This window comes from Hippopotamus amphibius, chromosome 1, assembly GCF_030028045.1.
Source record: "Hippopotamus amphibius kiboko isolate mHipAmp2 chromosome 1, mHipAmp2.hap2, whole genome shotgun sequence".
NCBI classification, from domain to species: Eukaryota; Metazoa; Chordata; class Mammalia; order Artiodactyla; family Hippopotamidae; genus Hippopotamus; species Hippopotamus amphibius.
Window position 1 is genome coordinate 113,875,919 of NC_080186.1, and position 19,693 is coordinate 113,895,611.

General features: G+C 38.6%; 1 protein-coding gene and 1 non-coding gene across 2 annotated transcripts; both read left to right on the top strand.

Annotated features, from left to right (window-relative positions):
- Positions 1-88: 88 nt before the first annotated feature.
- Positions 89-16,823, top strand: CTXND2 (cortexin domain containing 2). The gene is made up of 2 exons (XM_057745837.1): positions 89-145; positions 16,430-16,823. The coding sequence occupies exon 2, from the start codon at positions 16,501-16,503 to the stop codon at positions 16,666-16,668; it is 168 nt and encodes a 55-aa protein (XP_057601820.1). The 5' UTR covers positions 89-145; positions 16,430-16,500; the 3' UTR covers positions 16,669-16,823.
- Positions 4,679-4,785, top strand: LOC130842390 (U6 spliceosomal RNA). The gene has a single exon (XR_009050418.1). It is a non-coding gene; the product is annotated as a U6 spliceosomal RNA (small nuclear RNA).
- Positions 16,824-19,693: the final 2,870 nt, after the last annotated feature.

Below are 19,693 nucleotides of genomic sequence, written 5' to 3' on the forward strand. Positions count from 1 at the left end.
AGCCTCCTCGGGAAAACTGACCAATGGAAGCGCCAATTCGGCCGGAGGTGGGGCTGATCACTGAACCGCCCGCCCGTCCAGTGGAGTAGGGAGGGCGAGGAAGAAGTCCAGCTGTCTCCCTAATCCCGCCTCTTCTGCCTTAGAGGTCAGTGATCGAGTGACGTCAGTGAAAAACAATTTTACTAAAAAGCTTCGCTGGGTGGTGGATTCGCCTGGTTGGCCACGCTGTAGATGTTTTGTTTTGTAAACCTTCTTTCAGTGCTCTAATGCTTAAACTTCACTTAGTGATTTGTAATCCTTTCTAGTTTTTTCCTGTTTTAAGGACCTCTGTCCCCTGTGAAAGAAGTTTAATAAGTTTTGAATGCCCGCTATAGAACTGGTAGTGTAAGAGGATCTGGACTCTCATGGTCTGGTGGGGGAGATATGAAGAAAGTATTTTGATTAAGAGTGGGATAGGGCTGGGCTTCCTAGGTGGCACAGTGGTTAAGAATTCCCCTGCCGGATGGAAGATGCCTTAGAGGACTGGGGCGGGGAGGGTGGGGGGGACTCGAAGGGGGGGAGTCAAGGAAGGGAGGGAATACCGGGAAATGTGTGTAAAAACAGATGATTGAACTTGGTGTACCCCCAAAAAAAAATAATAAAAAAATAAAATAAAATATTAAAAAAAAAAAAAAAAGAATTCCCCTGCCAATGCAGGGGACACAGGTTCCATCCCTGCTCCAGGAAGATCCCACATGCCAAGGAGCAACTAAGCCCGTGCGCCACAATTATTGAGCCTGCGCTTTAGAGCTCGTGAGCCACAACTACTGAGCCCATGTGCTGCAGCTACTGAAGCCCACGTGCCTAGAGCTTGTGCTCTGCAACAAGAGAAGCCACAGCAATGAGGAGCCCGCGCACCACAAGCAAGAGTAGTCCCCACTCACCACAACTAAAGAAAGCCAGCGCACAGCAAAAAAGACCCAACACAATCAGTAAAGTAAATAAATTAAAAAAAAGAAAAGTGGGATAGGGCTTCCTTGGTAGCATAGTGGTTAAGAATCTGCCTGCCAATGCAGGGGACACAGGTTCAAGCCCTGGTCTGGGACGATCCCACATGCCACAGAGCAGCTAGGCCCAGTGGGCCACAACTACTGAGCCTGTGCTCTGGGGCCCACAAGCCACAACTATTGAGCCCATGCACCGAAACTACTGAAGCCTGTGCACCTAGAGCCTGTGCTCTGCAACAGGAGAAACCACTGAAATGAGAAGCTGGTGCACCACAAGGTAGAGTGTCCCCTGTCCCCCCTCCAAAGTAGAGAAAGCCAGCTCACAGCAATAAAGACCCAATGCAGCCAATAAATAAAAGTAAATAAATAAATAAATTTACAAATTGCTAAGAGACTAAATCTTTTTTAAAAAATAAGAGTGGAATAACTTCCTTTGATCAATGATAGGGACATAGTGATGGGTTTTTAGTAGAGAAGTGATAAGACGATTGCACAGATTTATTTTCTAATAATAGGAAGCACTGAGCCCTTCGAGCCAGACACTGTCCAAACTGCTTTATAGGTATTTACTAATTTAATCCTCATAACAACACTGTGAGGTAGATTCTATTATTATTTACATTTTGCAGATAAGGAAACAGAAGCAAAGAGGTTAAGCAAGGGACACCAGCTGGTAAGTACTGGTGAGGAAGGCAAACTAAAGACGTCCAACTCTGGGAATATATTCCACCCATCTCCCTGTTTTAGCACTACAAGGTACTAATCTTTTCACACATCTTTCACAAATTGTCTAATGTAAGTTTAATTCTAATTTTAACAGAAATTCCATTATGCTGTTGAGCATCTTTGAATTCTTGTAGGTTCTATATGTACTACAAAGATTACATAGATCCATTTCTTCATTTAGTTATCAGCATAGTTTATCTCAGCCAAGGTATTTTAACATAATTTGTATATTATTGTTTACATTTGTTAAAATTAAATTTTTCTTTACCATTTGTTGTGTTGTATTTCCAATTCATCAAAAAGAGGAAAATCATTCACTCAAAAGAAGTACACTGAAGCATAAGTAGTGGTGTAAAAAGGTAACAAGTACTTCAATTCAAAATTATGAAGCAAAGGTAGCTAGCTATTAAACAAGACTGCAGTGCAGATATAGGAAATGAATTATTTTTTTAATTAATTTATTTTATTTTATTTATTTATTGGCTACGTTGGGTCTTTGTTGCTGCACACGGGCTTTCTCTAGTTGCTGCGAGTGGGGGCTACTCTTCATTGTGGTGTGCAGGCTCCTCATTGTAGTGGCTTCTCTTGTTGTGAAGCATCAGCCCTAGGCATGTGGGCTTCAATAGTTGCGGCACATAGGCTCAACAGTTGTGGCACACAGGCATAGTTGCTCCCTGGCATGTGGAATCTTCGCAGAGCAGGGCTCGAACCCGTGTCCCCTGCATTGGCAGGCAGATTCTTTACCACTGTGCCACCTAGGAAGTCCAGGAAATGAATTATTATGTGGCTTTAAATGTGGTAAGTTCATCCAAGCAGCAAAAAATAAGTAAATAAATAAATAAATAGGAAATAGGAAGTACAACTATGAATATCTAAAAATCAGATTTTATTGGCCTAACATCCATTTGTCCCTTGCCCACTACACTTTGACTGTTAGGAAATTTTGTCAATGATTTGGAAAGCCATCAAAGATTTCAAGTCAATTTTGACCTAAATACAATAACCTCATTGCCAAAAAAACGTATTTTTCCGGAATAAAAGCAAAGTAATGTTTTCCAGAATGAAATAGATGAACTTGTGGATAAAAAAAGATCGTACATCCCTCATATTTTAAAAAATGGTAAAGGTCTTTGTTTCAGAGATAACGTGCAACTAGCTACACAGTTAATGATAAATATTTTGCTTGGAGAAAGTATAACAAGCTATTGGCAAAAATCCCTAATCAAATATCACTATCATCAAAATCATGGTGTATCACTCTGTACTTGCTAAACAGACGTTTTATCTTAGGAGTGGACACAACCGATGTACACAATAGGAATCATTTCAGAGCATATATGCAGTACGCAAGGAAGGATGCCCAGAAACTTCCTATTTGGTTTATTATTAAAAATTCAGGTTACAGAAGAAGGCATTTTCATTTAGAAAAATTTTCATTTAAGAAATTATTTTGTGAGGTATGAGAAAATCTGAAAAGGGTAGCTTATGATCAAAACTGATAGAGTTGTAGCTTTGGGTGTACAAAGGGATATTATTCCTACTATAAGCAAAATATCAGTTCACTTTATGTTTTATTCAGAGAACAGTTGGTAGTCAAACAATATTTCTCCTGATTCTGACTCAATATAGAACAAAGTAGTGCAAACTGAAATGTATTACTACCTATATAGTAAAAGCAGCCAGTAAGCATAATCTTTGAGAAGAGACAGGCAAATATTAGAAGACTGCTTTTTTCATAATAAAGTATGGAGGCCAGTAGTGGGGAAGGTGCTCTCAGAAATATCTAAATAAGGGCTGGAGTAAAAATCCCTTCTTTACTATACAGATAATATAAACGAAAACTATTTTAATTTTTCCAAGTAGGCTGGTTCAAATGGCTTATCTGAGCAACATTTTCATTATTTTATTAACCTGAATTATTGCTTCAAATTCTAAATGCCATGATTTTAATGCTGAGAACTAAGTATCAGGATTTTGTAAGAAAACCAGGCTTTTATGCAAATGCCTTGACTGCCAAGAGTTTATGATTTCCCAATGATAATTTTCTTTCTTCATCAGAGAAAAAAAAATAGATGACACATTGTTAAATATATTTTAAACCACATCCAAATGTTGCAACTGAATGGAAAAAATGCTTTTCAGAGCTGAATGCAATCCATGCAATTGAATAAAACTCCTACTCTCTTCCAAGTTGAAATCTTCAGTTTTTGAGATTGCCATATGCTCTTCTACTTAGGATCTAACACTACTAAAAGCTGTCTTCAATTAGAAGCTCCCGGTGTTGCTAGATCCATGTTAGATTCAACTGTTCAGAATTATCTAGGAGCCACCAGACACTCATTGCAATATCTGACAAGCTCATTGTACATTTAGATTTTCTAATTTAAGTAGAAATAAAAACTAAGAAGTCAATTGTGAAGACTTCCCTGGTGGTACAGTGGTTAAGAATCCGCCTGCCAGTGCAGGGGGACACGGTTTGATCCCTGGTCCAGGAATATCCCACATGCCGCAGAGCAACTAAGCCTGTGCACCACCAGCTACTGAGCCCAAGCGCCACAAGTACTGAAGCCCATGCACTTAGAGCCTGTGCTCTGCAACAAGAGAAGCCACGGTAATGAAAAGCCCGAGCATCGCAATGAAGAGTATCCCCCGCTCACCACAACTAGAGAAAGCCCGTGTGCAGCAACAAGGACCCAATGCAGCCATAAGTAAGTAAGTAAATAAATAAATCTTTAAGAAGAAAAAAGAAGGTCAATTGTGAAACCTGACCTATTGCACATGTTTTCAGCTTGCTAATATTAAAGTTACCATTACTACTATTAATTTCTTAACTATCACAAAATTTTCAGTAAGTTCACAGTTAGCCAGTTTTTTTAATTACTTAAAATGGCAGTCTACAGATACATCAGTTTTACTAAGTCCCTCCAGATCCAGTTGCCAGATTTAGCTAATAAAGATACAAGCTGGTGCTCGCCTCGGCAGCACATATACTGAAATTGGAACGATACAGAGAAGATTAGCATGGCCCCTGCACAAGGATGACATGCAAATTCATAAAGCGTTCCATATTTTTAAAAAATAGATACAAGCTGGCCAATTTGAATTTCAGATAAACAACAAACAATTTTTTAGTATCAATATGTTCTCAATACTGCCTATGACATATTTATACTAAAAAGTATTCATCTTTTATCTGGAAACCCTACTTCTGGAAGTTAAAATTTTAAAGAACACTGATCCAGGTTATTTTGGTGAGGGGAGAGACTAGAAGCAGGAAATCCACTCTGGTGGATTCTACTTCTGCAGAAACCCAGGGGAGAAATGACAAGGACTTGACATAGGTCAATGAAACCGAAAAGAAAATCATTGTCACGAATACTGTTGTGACAGAATAATCAACAAGGCCTACCATGTAATTGTATGTGGAATGAAAGGAAGCTGTGATGTCAAAGAAGGCTTTTAGGTGAGATCAATGACAGAAACAGGTGATAACAAAGTTCTGATTTGTTCAGTTGAAGTTCAGTTGTTGGATTGGTTGGTGGCAAAACCAGATGAAAATGCTTATTAAGCCTAGGGAATCACAGGCCATCTGCCCAAAAGAGAGGATGGGACCTCGACCTAAATTTGTGCATCAGCAGCAGGAGACTTGTGGTTGCAGGAATAATGGCACAAAAACTAAAAGAGATAAGAAAAAGGACACAAAGAATGCCTCAAGAAATGCCTGTCTCAGTCACGTGGAAATCTATGAAGTTAGAACACTCCTCACACCCTACACAAAAATAAACTTAAAATGGCTTAAAGACTGAAACATATTCAGTAAGACATGACACCATAAAACTCCTAGAAGAGAACATAGGCAAAACATTCTCTGACATAAGTCATGGCATCGTTCTCTTAGGTCAGTCTCCCAAGGCAATAGCAATACAAGCAAAAATAAACGAATGGGGACTTCCTAGGTAGTGCAGTGGTTAAGAATCCGCCTGCCAATGCAGGGGACACAGGTTTGAGCCCTGCTCTGGGAAGATTCCACATGCCACGGAGCAACTAAGCCCGTGCGCCACAACTATTGAGCCTGTGCTCTAGAGCCCGTGAGCCACAACTATTGAGCCCATGTGCCACAACTGTTGAAGCCCACGCGTCTAGGGCCCGTGCTCCACAACAAGAGAAGCCACAACAATGAGCAGCCTGTGCGCCACAGTGAAGAGTAGCCCCGAGAAAGCCCGTGTGCAGCAACGAAGACCCAACACAGCCAATAAATAAATAAATAAATTTAAAAAATAAAAAATAAACAAATGGGACCTAATCAAACTTTTAAGCTTTTACACAGCAAAGGAAACCATAAACAAAATGAAACGACAACCTGCAGAATGGAAGAAAATGTTTGCAACCAATTCGACCAATGAGCTTCCAAAATATACAGATAGCGCATACGACTCCATGACAAAAGAGGATAGGAACTGGGAATAGCACAAATCAAAAAAGCCGTAGGTAAAAATACATTTTAATATATCTGTATCTTCAAATCAGTAAGTAAAACATGAATAGCCCAGCCAAAAGAAGGGAAAGGATAGGTTACAGGAAATCCACAAAAGATGTTCGAACAATTGAAATTCAAATACCATAGTATTTAGAGAAATGCAAGTTTTTAAGAGACTAAGGTATTATTTTTTGCCTATTAGATGGACAAGTATTTCAGAGATTGAAAGTAACCTATATTGGTGACACTGTTAAAAAAAACAAACAAGAATGGAGCATGAATTGCTATAACCTTTGTTGTGTGTAATTTGGCAATACCTATTAAAATTCTAGATGTTCATATCCTGGAACCCAGCATTTATATTTCTAATATTTTGAGGAATTTATCCCACAAAACATTTCCACAAGTACCCAGAGATATACGTACAAGGGTATCCAACGCAATGTTGGTATAATAATAAATTCAAGACAACCCAAATGCCCACTCATAGAGAAAATGGACCATGGGATATCTAGGTAATGGAGTACCTGAGTGCTCAGCAGCTATTAAAAAGAATGAAGTGAATTTGTATGTATAAAAATGGAAAGATGTCCAAGATATACTGTTAAATGAAAGGGCATAAAATAAGTATTATTTTGTAAATGATAATAAATGATGGTGGATATAGAAATTGGAGCTGGAGAAATCCACCCAACTGTTAACAGTGTATCTCTAAAGAGTGGGATTAATAGGAGATTTCTGTCTTTTGGTGTGTATGTCTATAATGTTTGAATGTACTATGACTTTACATTATGTTTATAATTATACAAAACAGAAAGCTATAACAATTTTGTTTTAAGGTCCATCACTAAATAGATGGCAGCTATTTTAGTGAGCCCCAAACCCCGATTTTGTTTCAGGCTTTAGTTTTTCCTACCCTGGAAAGAAAGCAATAATACCCTTACCTCCCCACAATGCCTTCACACAATTTGAAATGGTATGGTCAAGGGCAAGAAAAATTTGGAAAGTGAAAATAGTTTTTAATTGCTATAATCAGTGTTACCTGGGAAAATAAAAGTTTGAGGGCTGGGACTATACCTCATTCTCCGTTCTGTCCCCAGGATCCAGTACAGTGATTGACACATAGTAGGCATTCAGTAAATATTTATTGAATGTAGCACATCCTTCAGGAGAGTTACTTTTTTAAGGTATGATAATAGTTTAAAATTTTGTCTAATTGAAACAAATTAATTTTGAGTAGATAATATCCCCATGGTGCAATATAAGCTACCCTGTTCTCACCTAGAAGCCCCAGAGTGTGTCCCTCCAGAAATATACTGTGTACTTATAAGCATACACACACACACACACACACACACACACACACACACACACACCCCATGGAAGTTTTTTTTAATGAACCAAATAAAACCTTAGAGGAAATAGTAGTAAATTTTGCATGCGGGGTATATATACATGTATAATGACTAATGCTAAGTGAAATAGTTTTGACTTTTCTGATCCAAATGTCCTAAGTAAATTCTTGAGGAAAAGGGGAGATTTTAGAGCTTCACTGATCTTATCGGCAAGTAATTCTCAAACTTGAACATATATTGCAATCACCTAGGAGAACCGGTTAAAATACAGGTGCCAACACCTCCAAAGTTCCTGATTCATAAAAGCTGGAATAGGGGTTCAAGAATTCACATTTCTAACAACTTCTCGGTTGATGCTACTAATGCAGAGAATCATTGCACAGACCAAAAAAACTGACTACTGACCCAACTTCTACCACCCATGTGATCCTACTTGAAGGTATTACTTAAGCTATTAAGCTTGGCTGCCCCAGCCCTAGCAGAGTTGTGGAAATATACTTCTCCTGATCTAGGCTCCAATTTAATCTAGTGGGATCATTTTCTCACTCACAATGGGGGTGTCTGAAACTCGATCCTGTTTTAGTTGAACAATTCATGAAGCTTCTAAGTTCAGTGTAGGAGTGGGGAAGGGAGAGAGCCACCAACTACTCTCCTTTTGTAAGAAGGGGTTGATGAAATGAGGAGAGGCTGTCGGGAGATGTCCTTGAGTAGGAGGAGACTGCCCTTCCAACAGCCAACCTTGGATATCACTCTCTCAAAAGGTAAATAACTACCGGAATTGCCTGCCTGGTGAAGTTTTTATGGGAATAATTCCAACAATTCTTCTGAGTTTAATAACACCTTTCTACAAACTTGGGGGATACTGGAGAAATGACAGGCAAGTAAAGAGCTTTTTTTTCTTAGAGCTTTTATTGAAAAGTGAAACTCATCTGAGAGGGAGTGCCTTGGGCATACTCTTGTTTTGAGGCAAACAAGGGGGGACCTGTTAGTCCTATTAGCTAGAGGATGTCTTTGATTTTAGGGACTATAGTAAGAAAGCTTTATTACTGTGTTTCTTCACCATCACCTCTCCCTTCAGACTAAACTTACAGTCAGGAAAAAATCTGGGTCTTTTTAAGTTTTGGTTTGTTGTTTTTGTTGTTGTTGTTGTTTTTAAGAAACATAGGACACTACAGATGGGAAAAATTAAGTGACTTGGGAAGAGAACACAAAGAAAGGAAAAGGTGATTGATCTTTCTGGGAAGTGTTAAGTGAAAGAGGGACTGACATTGCTGCAGGTTTGTAAATAAGTACTATTACTCTGTTTCTTACTTTAGCAGGACCAAATTCTACAAAAACCGATAGATTCATGCCCGACCTCTTTTTCTCTATCCTAGTCCTGAGCAGTGCTACTATTCAACTCAAACAAAACAGGAATTTAAGAGCCACTTTAAAATATTCTAGGGCAGGTCTTCTCTTTGGAAAACAGATCTTGAATTTACCACTTTATCTGTCATTGGTATCTGTCAAGAAAAGCTACTTTACCTGAGAGGTTTCAGAAGAATGGAAACTGAATATCCAAGTCTCCAATAATTTGTTGTGATTTTTTTCCCATTCAAAAAAGTTTAGACCTGATTTTGTATTAAAAATCTTGTATTCTTTTTCTTAAAGAGAGACCTCCAACTTGTATCAACTTCAGGCCCTATAAAACCTGAATCAGATCCTTATATTTGAAAATAAGAGCCAAGAACATACATGTCATACTTGGAACCAAAACAACATCATCCTTTTTCTTTTCTCTTTTCAATAAAAATGTGTTTTACTTTTTAAGGAAGCAAGAGGAAAGATATCAGCCTAACAGGAGCAAAATTAGTTTACTGCAACTTAGCAGCTATGAGTGAGAAGTTTGAATAAAACTAGTGACCTTTGAATCAAAGTTCAGGATTCAGATTTAATTAGAGGAAAAGAAGAATCAAAGATAACTTGATGTTTTCAAATTTCCAGATATTGAAAGTTTTCCATCCTTCTGTAGCGTACGAAGCTGTTTGCAAGCTATCCCCTCCCTGAAATTCTCTCATCTCTTCTAGTTTTCCTACTTGTAACTAATCCATATGTGGTTCCTTGACCTCTTTCTTCCACCATAAATGCAGACATTCCCTTGTTTCTAATTCTCCTTGATCATCTCATCTACTCCTATGATTCAACTATCCTATCCTGGGGTGACGATCAACTCTGAAGATCTTGCTCTTCTTTACCCCTGAACTTCAGTCCTATGTTTCTGCCTCCTGAGCATGCCACACCAGTATCTCTCTGTTTACTTAGGTGTTCTATAATGACTTTCAGTAAAGTTTGATAATTTCTTCCAAACAGATCCTTTTCAACTTTTGTTAGATTTATTTTTAAATACCTTATATGTTTTTATGCTATTGTAAATAAAGTCTCTTTTTTTTTTGGGGGGGGGGGCCACACCACATGGCTTGTAGGATCTCAATTCCCCAACCAGGAATTGAACCTGGGCCATGGCAATGAAAGCGCTGGGTCCTAACCACTGGACCACCAGGGAACTCCCAATGGTATCTTTTTTTTTTTTAAATAAATTTATTTATTTATTTATTATTTTATTGGCTGTGTTGGGTCTTTTTTTGCTGTGCACAGGCTTTCTTCTTAGTTGTGGTGAGTGGGGGCTACTCTTCGTTGCGATGTGCGGGCTCCTCATTGCCATGGCTTCTCTTGTTTCACGGCACAGGCTCTAGGCGCATGGGCTTCAGTAGTTGCAGCACAGGTGCTCAATAGTTGTGGCTCATGGGCTCTAAAGCGCAGGCTCAATAGTTGTGGCGCACGGGCTTAGTTGCTCTGCAGCATGTGGAATCTTCCTGGAGCAGGGATCGAACCCGTGTCTCCTGCATTGGCAGGCAGATTCTCAATCACTGCAACCACTGCGCCACCTAGGAAGCCCCCAATGGTGTCTTTTTAAAATTACATTTGTTTATTGTTTGTTACTGGCATTTAGAAATGCAACTGACTTTTGTATCTCATCCAGACACCTTGCTAAATTGCTTATTTCTCATATTTTCTGAAGACTATTCTGTAGGAAATGATATCTGTGAATAATGAATATTTCTGTTTCTTCTTTTTAAATCCTTGTAGCTATATTCTTTTTTTCTTTATCTTATTTTCTTGCACTGGCTAGAAACTTCAGAATGATGTTAAATAAAGTGTAGCTAGTGAACATCTCTGTCTTGTTCCTGATCTTAAAAGGAAAATCTTTCAACTTTTGACCATTAAGTAGGATATTTGCTATACATTTTTTTTGTTGATACCTTTATTGGGTTAAAGGTGTTCACTTCTACCCTTATTTTGCTAAGAATATTATTATGGGTATTTTATATTAGTATTGAAGTTTATCAAATGCTTTTTCTGCAACAGTTGAGGTATTCATATGGTGTGTGTGTATATATATATATATACATACTACACTTCCACTTCTGGGATAAACTCAGCTTGGTATCTGTATCCATCAAGGCTTATTTGCAGAGAGCAGAAACCATTCTAGCTATGCTAAGCAGAAAGGGATTTAATACATGGAATTAGTGTGTTTTTAGTTTCACATGACCAGCAAAAAAACCCCAAACCCAACTCAAATGTGATTAAACAATTTATGGAAAAGTATGAGTTTGCTAAGTGTTGGCATGGTTCTATAAACTCATGGTTCTATAAATCAAGTTTGTTAATCATATTAATCAAATATTCTATATCTTCACTAATTTCTGTCTAGTTGAACTATCAATGATTGAGAAGAATGTGTTGATTATCCACCATAATGGCAATTTTTATCAATTTCTCCCTATAGTCCTATTGTTTTCTTATTTCTCGAGACTATTTTATTCGGCGCATACAATTTGTTACATCCTCCTACTTAATTTTGCCCTTCATCATAATCTTTTATTCCTCTGTATCCCTAATAATGTTTCTGGTCTTAAGGTCTATTTTGTCTGATATTAATATAGCACTTCAGTTTTCTTTTGGTGAATATTTACTTAGTATACATTTTACTTTCAATGTTTTTATTCCTTTAAAATTTAGGTGAGTCTTTTATAAACAGTATAGAGATAGATTGGGGCCAAGACCAAAAAATTGATGTTTGCCATTTTTTTGTCTACCCAACATCCAAACCCCCTTCTTACTTGAAGGAAATCTTCTTTTATGTGAGTCTGTGAGAGACAGAACCTCATTTTCACTACAGTGCCCAGAGACACCAAATATTCCCTCTTCCACCCCATGGTGGCTAAAGTGCTAGTGTGTGACTCAGCCTTGACCAGTCAGATGCTCCAGCCAGGGTTTGGAATATTGAGTGACACAAAGATGACACAATTTATAATTCAGGCATGGCAGAGGCAGCTGTATCCAAGGACAGTAGCAGCAGTGCTCAGCAGCAGCATTGTCCAGTGGTGGTAGTGTCCAGTGTCGACAGTTTCCTCACTAGATTTTTCCTGTGCTGACCTTGGCTGTGGTTCCCAATGCCTGACCTCTCTTGGTTTCTGCTTATCTTAAAGGACCACTTCTCCTGCTTGATTCTGGAAGCCACCTAATCTCTTTATAATAAAAACACTTTTTTGCTTAAGTAAAGGAGACCGCGTTTCTATTACTTGCAAACAAGAATGCTGAAAGTATTCTTTCTTCCTCTGGAAATGATGCAGAGGAGATAATATGAAGGGGGAATATGTGAGGTCTAGATTTTCTGGAGCCATTCTCGCTACCATAGGGAAGTCAGCCTGGGTATAAAATCAACATAGAAGAAAAGTAGACATATAAAGGCAGAACCCTGATAATGCCTTGAATCGCTGGATCCAACCATACCTAAAGTTATCCTTACTCTGGACTTTATTCTCAGAAGTCAATAAATTTCATGTATTGTTTAATCTCACTTAAGTGGACTTTTCTGTCACTTGCAAACAAACACATCCTACCTGATACCTTTCTATTCTACCTTTGAAAAGGAATCCCTTGTTTGATTCTGCAATAGGCTTTTAGCTGCTATTCTGCTTCTTTCTTTCCTAGTTAAACTCCTCATAAATGATTTAAAATCTTGGTGTGTTCATTTCCTCACTGCCCTTTCCTGCTTAATCCACTAAAGTCTGGATTCCTTCTTTACCACTCTACTAACACCATTCCTTTAGATCTTAATTCAGTGCCACATTCTCAAAGTCATTCATTCGTTCAATGAACATATTTACATGCTCACTTTTGCAAAGTACAGTGCTACAGTCATTCATTGAACAAATACTTACTAAACATCTAATATATGCCAGATTTTTAGATAAAAAACAAATTCTATACAGTCCTTAGTCTCATGTAGGATTACTATTTTATCAGAGAAGACAGAAACTAATTATAATAAACTATAGTGAATGTTACTAGAATAGCTCCCTAGGAAATTAACATTTAAGCTAAGGCCTAAGAATTGAATGTAGAAGGATGGGAGTAATGCAAAGATAATGTTAGTAGAAAAGGCCTGGAGGTAAAGGAGCATCATGCAAAACTCACGAAACTGTGAGAAGCCCAGCATTGCTGAGTAAAAAAGTACAAGGGAGAGAGTGGCAAGAATCAAGATGAGACCAAATCGTGAACAGCCTTGAAACCTCATTAAGAATTTTGAAGACAGTGGGAAGCCGCTGAAGGATTTTAACCAGAGGGCTGATTGCTTTACATTTATTAAAGATTGCTTTGTGGTTTGGAGGAGAATAAGAGTGTTCTCAGGCGATCAGAGAGTATTTACAGGTGTCTGGCATTTGATGACCTAGAGCACAGTGGTGGCCATAGGGATAAAGAAAAGGGAATTGATTTGAGACATGTTTGGGAAGTAGGCCCAAAAGGATATTAACAGAGGCAGAGAGTGTTAAGCCACTGAAATGTGGAACACAAAAATACACATGACCCTGCCCTGAAAGAGCACTGGAAAAAGGATAAGTCACGTAAAGAAAGTAATACATGTGTAAATGAGGTATATATCTTAAAGGTGGTACAAATATCCACCAATCTTCCCACACTTTCCAGCTACCAGACTAGTTTTTCTCTCATCTTCAGTTTAGGAACACTTTCTTACAATTCTCTGCCAAGGTACAACTCTGCCCATTATGAACGCAATTCTTGATATTATTTTACAGAGCAATTTAGTTCCTTACCATCCCAGCTAATCTTTTATAAAGCAGTTTTCTATGTGTGTCACCAAAAGACCCATTAAACCATTTTTCCAAAACAAATCTATTGGCATTTTTTTCTCTCTAGACTTGGATGATGTTCAGGGTTCTTTCTCTCCTGATGTGCTTTTCATGAGCTCCCCAGAAATTCCCTCACTAGGGTTATCTAACTGCAGATCCCTCCAGGTCAATGTTTCTCCTCTGACTGGTCTTTACAATGCTGAATCCAAGTTCACCTCCAGCCATTTTCTATTAAGGTAACTTCATCTTAGCAGGAAGCTCTCTTGGGCTAGATCCTCTTTTATGTGACTCCCAGGCTAGTCCCTATCTGTGGTCTATATCTGGTCCTCAAGAAAAAAAAAATCTCCCTTGGGATTTCCCTGGTGGCTCAGTGGTTAAGAGTCTGCCTGCCAATGCAGGGGACACAGTTTCAATCCCTGGGCCAGGAAGATCCCACATGCCACGGAGCAACTAAGCCCATGCACCACGACTACAGAGCCTTTGCTCTAGAGCCTGTGAGCCATAACTACTGAGCCCGTGAGCTGCAACTACTGAAGCCCATGCACCTAGAGAGCGTGCTCCACAACAATAGAAGCCACCACAATGAGAAGCCCATGCACTGCAACAAAGAGTAGCCCCCGCTTGTCACAACTAGAGAAGGCCTGTGCACAGCAACGAAAACCCAACGCAGCTAAAAATAAATAAATAATAAAATAAATCTTAAAAAAAAAATCCCCCTTGTTCAATTCAATCTCAATACTGCCTTCTTCTGTACTGCCACAGGCTGCTTCATCCAATCTCTTTTCTTTCTTATTTTTCAAATTTTATTTTATTATGGTAAGAACACTTAACATGAGATCTACCTTCTTAACAAATTTTTAAGTGTACAATACATTATCATTAACTATACGTACAATGTCATATGGCAGATCTGTAGAGCTTATTCATCTTCCTTCACTGAAACTTTATGCCTATTGATTAGTAGCTCCCCAAGACTAATGATGTTGAGCTTCTTTTCATGTGCTTATCGGCCATTTGTATATATTCCTTAGAGAAATACCTATTCAGATCTTTGTCCAATTTTTAATTGGGTTGTCTTATTATTTAGTTGTAAGAATACTTTAGATATTCTACATACAAGTCCCTTATCAGATATAAGGTTTATGAACATTTTCTTCCATTGTGTGGGTTTTTCACTTTCTCAATATTGTCTTTTGAAGCTCAAAAGTTTTAAATTTTGAAGAAGTCCAATTTATCTATTTTTTTTCTTTTGTTGCCTGTGATTTTGATGTCATATGTAAAAATCCTTTGCCAAATCCAAAGTTATGAGAATTTACTCCTTTGTTTTCTTCTGAGTTTTATAGTTTTAGTTCTTATATTTGGGTCTTTGATCTATTTTGAGTTAATATTTATATATGGTGTGAAGTAAGAGTCGAACTTCGTTCTTTTGCATATGGCTCTTCAGCTGTCCAAGCACCATTTGTTTTCTTTCCTCATTGAATGGTATTGGCACCCCCATCAAAAATCAGTTAACAATACATATATGAGTTTATTTCTGTACTCTCAATTCCATTCCACTGATCTATACATCTATCCTTATGCTAATAAGATACTATCTTAATAATTCTAGCTTTATAGTGAGTTTTGAAATTGAGAAGAGGGAGTCCTCTGATTTTGTTCTTTTCAGTATTGTTTTGGTGGATTGTTTGTTTTTTAATTTTTTTGGCCATGCCACACAGCATGCAGGATCTTAGTTCTCCAACTAGGGATCAAACCCATGCTCCCTGCATTGGAAGCACAGCTTCTTAACCACTGGACCGCCAGGGAAGTACAATTAAGTTTTAATAACTGATATTGATCACTTCTGGGACATACTTGATTTTTCATTAAGAGATGGGAATGACAACACAAACATAGTGATTAGAAAAAACAAAATAATTTTATGTTCATACCTAGAAAGTTAAGACTCCACAAGGGCTTCCCTGGTGGCGCAGTGGTTAAGAATCTGCCTGCCAATGCAGGGGACATGGGTTCCACCCCTGGTCCAGGAAGATCCCCCACATGCTGAGGAGCAATTAAGCCCATGCGCCATAACTACTGAGCCTGTGCTCTAGAGCCCTCGAGCCACAACTATTGAGCCTGTGTGCCACAACTACTGAAGCTTGCATGCCTAGAGCCTCTGCAACAAGACAAGCCACCAGAATGAGAAGCCAACACACCGCAGCGAAGAGTAGCCCCCCTTACTGCAACTAGAGAAAGCCCGTGCACAGCAATGAAGACCCAACGCAGCCAATAAAGTAATTAATTAGTTTAAAAAGAGAGACATCCTCCCATTAAAAAAAAAGACTCCACAAGAAATTATTTACAGTAAGTACTCAGAATTTAAAAAAATATTAGAGAACGATTTGGTCTTAACACAGAATTGGGGTGTTCAAGACAATTTTACCTGGATTTAACAGAGCAAGGAATCCCCAGTTGATTTCTGAGTTACACATGTTTGCACACTGTTTTGCCTTGGGGTATTTCTTCTGCTTTTGTGTATGCATATATCTTGAAGGTCACCTATACTAATGTTATCAGTTTCGTAAGTGCCTCAAATAAATCTTGCTAATTTTTTTTGAAAACCATCTGGTTTCAACATAGCATTATTAAGGAAATATATACATACATATTCAAACCAATAAAGTTGTTTTGTCCTCTTTTGTCTAGGAATGTGACAAATCTGAAGATATTCCTGAGGAAGTAGCTACAGCCGGACAAGGGGAGAGCTGTATGTTCCCATGGATGATTCAAGCCTGTCCAGCAGTGTTGATGTAGACAAAGGCTTTGCCATTGCCTTCGTTGTTTTTCTGTTTCTGTTCCTAATGGTGATGATTTTTCGGTGTGCCAAGTTGGTGAAGAATCCCTATGAGGCCAGCTCCACAACCACAGAACCATCTCTGAGCTGAACTATGATAAAGCCTGGTAGACTTCCCTTTACAGGAGACTTGAAATCTTTTATACGGACATTTATGAAACAGACTTTTTATTATTTCACCTCCCTATTTCTCAGTCTTCTCACTCTTGCATTTCACATTAGGCACATGAGGGTAAGTTGAGAATAATAATAGGGATGAAACACAAGCCAGTCTGTGTTGTTGTTCCTATTCAGGGAAATAGTTACCAAAGTGGGGCAGAGACAGGTTGAACTTATTGATTAAAATAAGGCCATGGGTTTCAATCCTCCAGTATTTAATATTCTTAACATAAGACAGTAGGCCTTAATTTTATGAGGTAATGTAGTGGTAATATCATGATGCTTGGGAAGTTGCATCTAAAACTAGAAGCCCTCCTAGAGGTGGTCCTAGGAAGTCCCTTTAGTTATGCAAATATAAGGCCAGCAGGAACGAATTATCCTATGATAAGAGTCTAACAGGGCCTTTTTAGTATGTGAGGTTTTATAAAAGCTGATGCCCTTCTCAAGTGGGCAGAGCTCTGTGGTAGAGGGGAATTAATTTGCCTTGGATGTACCCCTTAATCTCCCTCAGCCTACATTTCCCCATTTATAAAATAACATTTAGTAGGTTGAAAAGGGGCCCACAAAATATGTCCATGTCCTTACCCCTGAAATCTAAGGTCACTTTATTTGGAAAAAAGGTCTTTGCAGATAAAAAGTTAAGGATCTCTAGATGAACTCAACCTGGATTAGTGGGGTGAACCCTAAATCCAAAGACAAGTGTCTTTATAAAAGACAAAAGAGAAGACACAGAGAGACATGAAAAGGTCGTGTGAAAATGAAAGCAGAGACTGGAGTTATGCAACCACAGCTAAAGAATCCTTGGCAGGAACCATCAGAAGCTGGACAAGGCAAGGAAGTATTCTCCCCAAAGCCTTTGGAGGGAGTGCAGTCCAGCCAACACCTTGATTTTGGACTTCTAGCCTCCAGAACTCTGAGAGAAAAAATTTCTATTGTTTTAAGCCACCTAGTTTGTGATAATTTGGTTTTTGATAATTTGTAGATTATCACAAATTACTTGTGATAATTTGTTATGGCAGTCACAGGAAACTAATCTATAATACTTGATGATGATGATGTGTCACAAGACCATCACTGGGACCTTTTAAGAGAAAAGAGAAGAAAATCATAATCCCTGTTCTCCAAAGTCTGAAGTTATGGAAATGTGGTAGAGCGAACTATGGCTAACTGGCAGGAAAGTTTATAAGAGAATTCAGTAGAAGGAAAGGAGGCATCTAGGGCACTGACCAAGGCTCAACACAGGTTTGGCTGAAGAGAATTGGATCTAGCACAGTGAATAATAGAGACTAAAGCTTTCAGGTCCAGCCAGGCTTGCCAAATATTCTAGGCAACAGTGACCTCACACAGGAATGTGAACTAAGAGAGTCATAACCCTGGAATCTAAGTGTGGGGCATCACCTGGGCTTGTGCAGGGACTTGGACCGACATGCAGTCACTTCAGAGGAGATTGTATCCGTGGAACTACGCTGGACCAAGCTTTAGCAGCAATACCAAATGGTATGGAGATGTAAATCTAGCCATGCACTGTTAGCAGAGACTTGATATTTGTCTCTGTTCCTGATTCCTGGAAGCAGGGCTGCCCCCTTTCTTGGCCTGAGTGAATCCTCATGGTTATTTGAAAATAGAGGCAGGGAAACCGAAGCTTTCCACTGGAGATACTAGACTTTTCTTTCACCAGAACAGAGGGTGCTGTATTGGTTAAACTGGAGAAAGACAGAGAAAGTGATTATTTGTATCCTTATTTGATGAAAAGAAGTTCAGGGTAAGGTGCAGCTCAGGGTAAAATGAAAGCAAATTACGACTGAAGTGGTACTTGAGGCCTCCATGTGTTGTCCTCCAGAAGCTCAGAAATTAACCTTTTCCCCACCTTCCAAAATGAAATGCAAGACAAATACATGATTAATGAGAGCATCAATATACAGTCACAAGAGGGTCACAGCTTTGGCTGTTACCTTACTTTCTCTAGTAACCTATCCAAGAAAAAAAAAATACATCAGTCAGAAGAAGTGGATCATCTGTGGAAGCAGAGAAAGATGAACAACCCAAGGCAAACTCACATCAGGCCAATGTGAATGCTGTTCAGGAGAGAAGGCAAATTAGCCATTGGACAGCAGAGTACTTCCAGTCCCAGTAGCCAGAGAGTGGAGATTCAGGGAGTTGCAGCCCACAGACTTTGGGTCTGTCTGGTTTTATTGCCCATATTATCTCTGTTAATCTGGTATCCTTAAACATTCCTTTCACCTACCTTAAACTGTCAGCTTAAAAATCCAATAGGTCTGCAAAAGAGTTTTAGCAGGCCAGACCCCTCCAGTGTAATCTACAAAGTGTGTGTGGGTGTGTGTCGGGTTCTATATTTGTATTTTGAGTTGACATTTTAAAATTATTATTGTAAAATAATAATAAATGTACATGGTTAAAAAAAAATGTTTTTCAAACATTACCTAAGTATAAAAATGAAGAAAGTTTCTAGACACTCCCTTGTTTCCCAATCTTTCTTTCTAGAAGAAAGGTAGTTTGTTTTTTGCATATATGTGTATCTTTCTGGACATTCATCTTTTCTTTTCATTTTTAAAGTAATATTTTTGAATAAACTAACCATTTTCATGTTTCAAAATTCAAAAGGTATAAAATGGTGTACTGTAAAAACTCTTACTCCCACTCTTGTCCCCCACCCTTCCATTTGCCCTCTTCAGAGACAACCAGTGTTTATTTCTTAGGTATCCAGCCAGTAATGTTTTATGAATATGTGTGAAAAATGTATACTTTTGCTATTATATAACAACACATAGCATGGTACACATCATGTTCTGCACCTGTTTGTCCACATTTAGTAATGTATCTTGAAGATCACTTCATATTAATGCACAAAGAGAGACATCCCTGGCCATCCAGTGGTTAAGAATCCACCTTCCAATGCAGGAGAGGTAGGTTCGATCCCTGATCGGGGAACTAAGATC

Coding starts and splice junctions, on each gene's coding strand:
- CTXND2 (XM_057745837.1), top strand. CDS start 16,501: ATGGATGATTCAAGCCTGTCCAGCAGTGTTGATGTAGACAAAGGCTTT.